Raw genomic sequence first — 2,972 nt, 5'->3', positions numbered from 1 at the left:
AAAAAAAAAAAAAAAAAAGTGTGTGCCACCACACCCATTTTTTTGTTTGTTTTTAACCTTTTTTTGTCTTGCTTTGAGATAGGCTCTCTCTACCTCTGTCTGTCCTGGAACTAGATGTGTCGATATGACCAGGCTGGCCTTGAACTCAGAGAGATCTACTGATCTCTAGCTCCTGAGTCCTGAGTCTTGGGATTAAAGGCATGTGCCACCACACGTAGCAGGACAGGTTTTTCAACTAAGAACTGCAGCTTAGCTCAGCATCTTCTTCCTGGGTCTCCTACATAGACAGTTTTAAGCAGTGAGGCTTATGAGGAGCTTGGGCAAGCCACAGAAGGGGAAGGACATGTGCTTCCAAAGAGGCCTCAAAACCAAAGCTCTCCTGTTTACTGGCATCAGAAGTTCTTGGAGACCTTGTTAGGAAGGCATGCTCCCAGAAGCCCCATGCTAAATTCCTGAGTGGCAGACAAACAGTCATGTTGGGGGGTGGAGGGGGACATAGATTCTACCTAAGGCAAAAAGATGGGAGAAAGGAAAAGTGACAGCTGAAAACAGGCCTAGGCAAAGATGAGTGGAAGAAAGCAGAAACATGAAGGGGCCTGACAAACGACCTCATCAAGACAGCACCACACAGGCAAAAGCTTCAGAAAGCCTGGCTCTCCCTAAAGTCTCTGCTCCAAAAACACCAAGTTAGCCAAAGCTGTCATAAAATTCCATTAGGTTAGGTGAATGAGACAAGAAAAATGGCTGCTGAGAGATTGGTCAGATGTGGTCCTGCAAGGCCCTGTGGATACAGCAGCTTAGAGGAGGAGGACAGGATCCCTGAAGATCACACGGACTCATCCTGATACCCCCAAACCAGGGGAGAGCTCCTTGGGCAAAATTCTGCCAAGTGCAGTGAATCCTGCCTTCTCCTCGTCAGTGTCGGCTCTGGCGTTTTGTGAGTTCCTCCTGGATGCGCAATCTGAGGGCCTCTCGCATGGCTGGATCCAGAGGTGTGTGTGCTGAAACTTCCTCACTCACCCTTCCGGGATCATCGTCCTACGTGGAGGAAGAGTCAGGAAGCTCAGAGCCTGGTCTCTCTCAGAAAAGTGCTGCCCTGTTCCTAGACAGCACTCTCACAGAACTGTTTGGCTCAAGGCTTCAGTTTCTCAGGAGTCCCCTGTAACAGTGATTCTCAACTGAGGGTCACAAGTTTTCCCTGTTCCCCCAAATAGGAATCTCTATGTGCTGAGACTATCTGCTGGGAAGACATGTTTTCCCACTGGCCCTGAAATTAACAGTGGTTCAGGAACTGGTGGTAGTTTCCATCATGGCCCAGGACGGTCACGCCGCAGCCGTTTCCAAAAGGCATACCTGATATACAATAACTGAAGTGACCTCGCCACTGTCCGCCTCATAGTCTAAACAGAAGAGCTGGCGGCCAGGAGGCTCCAGCTCAGAGCTTCCACTACTGCTGCTTTCACTGGCTTCCTCACAGTCTGGGTTCACGGGGTGGGTGGAGCCATCTGTAAGGGCAAACCAGAGTGAGAGGGAAAAGGGGGGTATGCTGCTAAAGCCCCTGCCCACAGAAACTATTGGAAAAACAGCACCAAGAAAGCCTCCAAGCTTCCGACAGACCCTGTGTGTGTGTTTGTGTGTGTAGCTGTCAATCAGGATTTTAACTTTTCTTTCTCTCTCCACTCCAGCACGATTCTGTTAGAAAGCAAGTATAAGATGCATATGTCTCCTGCAAATATCACTGGAAGCTGCTGAAAGGATAGAGCTCTGCCTCGGTTCAAATCCAGGCTCTGCCATTTACTAACTCAGATGTTGGACACCTTCTTCACCTCTTTGGATAGGGAAACAGACAGTCCTCAGCTTAACGGCGTCCTACGGACTCAATAATGTACTCAAGATCTAAACCTTCTGTAAATAACAGCCCGACAAATTCAGTATCATATGTTAGTCAACATGAGTTCATGGTCACAGAAAGCCCGAGAAAAGGCCATTTACTGGGTTCGTTTCATTTTATGTACCGATCTTTTTTGTTTGTTTGTTCGTTTGTTTGTTTTTAAAATCCCAGCCACAGTTTCTCTCTTCCAGGTGGCAGAAATATTAAAACCCAGCCTGATAGACCACACTGGTGGACAGCGACTCCTGGCCGGGTCCCAGGTACCTTACATAACAGATTAACTGGGGGTCATTGGCCCTGGAGCGGAGAACTGGGGGCGCTGCCACTGATGTAAGGGCCGGGTGAGCAGGAGCCCTGACGCAGAGAGAGGGGCATGCCCGGGGGGCGGGCCGCGGAGGGCGGGCGGCGGCTCACCTCGGTGGCGCGGCAGGTACACCTGGAGGTCGGGCTTGCGGGGCCGCGTGGGCGCGGGCGTGTGGCGCCTCCTCACCTTCTCCTTGGCCGCCTGCTTCACCTTCTTGTCGTAGTCGTCCCTGCGGGGAGCCGAGCGGGAGTCAGGCGCTGACACCCGGCCGAATCGGGCCGGGCCGGGCCTGGGGCGGGGCGGTACCGAGCGATCTGGTTCCGACGGATGTGGTGTACGAAGCCGTGGCTCATGTCCAGACGCCCGCCGGGCTTGCAGCACAACCCCGGGCCGTGATCCCGGGCCGCCTCCATTCGTATCCTGGGTGCAGAACCGCCGTAACTGCCACAAGGGCCGCGGAATTAGGGCCCTCGGCTGTGGACCATGACTTCCGGCCACCGACCTCGGCTTCCGGCTCCAATGCCCTTTTTCCGGTTGCGTAGGGGCGGGCGCAGCGGAGCGGAGATGCTTTTCGAAATTTGAGAACCTTGATCTGTGGAGCGCTGGTAGAGCTGGAGGTTCGCTTACTTTGTGGTGTCGCCTGAACGAAAGAAGGATTATATAGCTAATACCAGGAAATTATTTTAAAAAATTCGAGTCATCCACGACTACTGAAAATGCATTCTATTAGTCTAGAGATGTTAGCTTTCTTTCTTTCTTTCTTTTTTTTTTTTTTTT

General features: G+C 51.7%; 1 protein-coding gene across 1 annotated transcript; it reads right to left on the bottom strand.

The window, feature by feature from the left end:
• Positions 1-349: 349 nt before the first annotated feature.
• Positions 350-2,694, bottom strand: C2H2orf68 (chromosome 2 C2orf68 homolog). Its single transcript, XM_021191292.2, has 4 exons — positions 2,502-2,694; positions 2,306-2,424; positions 1,354-1,505; positions 350-1,038 (listed from the first exon to the last, which is right to left on the bottom strand). Exons 1-4 carry the CDS (start codon positions 2,606-2,608, stop codon positions 916-918), a joined length of 501 nt encoding a protein of 166 aa, XP_021046951.1. The 5' UTR covers positions 2,609-2,694; the 3' UTR covers positions 350-915.
• Positions 2,695-2,972: the final 278 nt, after the last annotated feature.

This window comes from Mus pahari, chromosome 2 (assembly GCF_900095145.1).
Source record: "Mus pahari chromosome 2, PAHARI_EIJ_v1.1, whole genome shotgun sequence".
NCBI classification, from domain to species: domain Eukaryota; kingdom Metazoa; phylum Chordata; class Mammalia; order Rodentia; family Muridae; genus Mus; species Mus pahari.
Note: the sequence above shows the minus strand (reverse complement) of the source record. Positions and strands in the feature narration are given on the sequence as shown.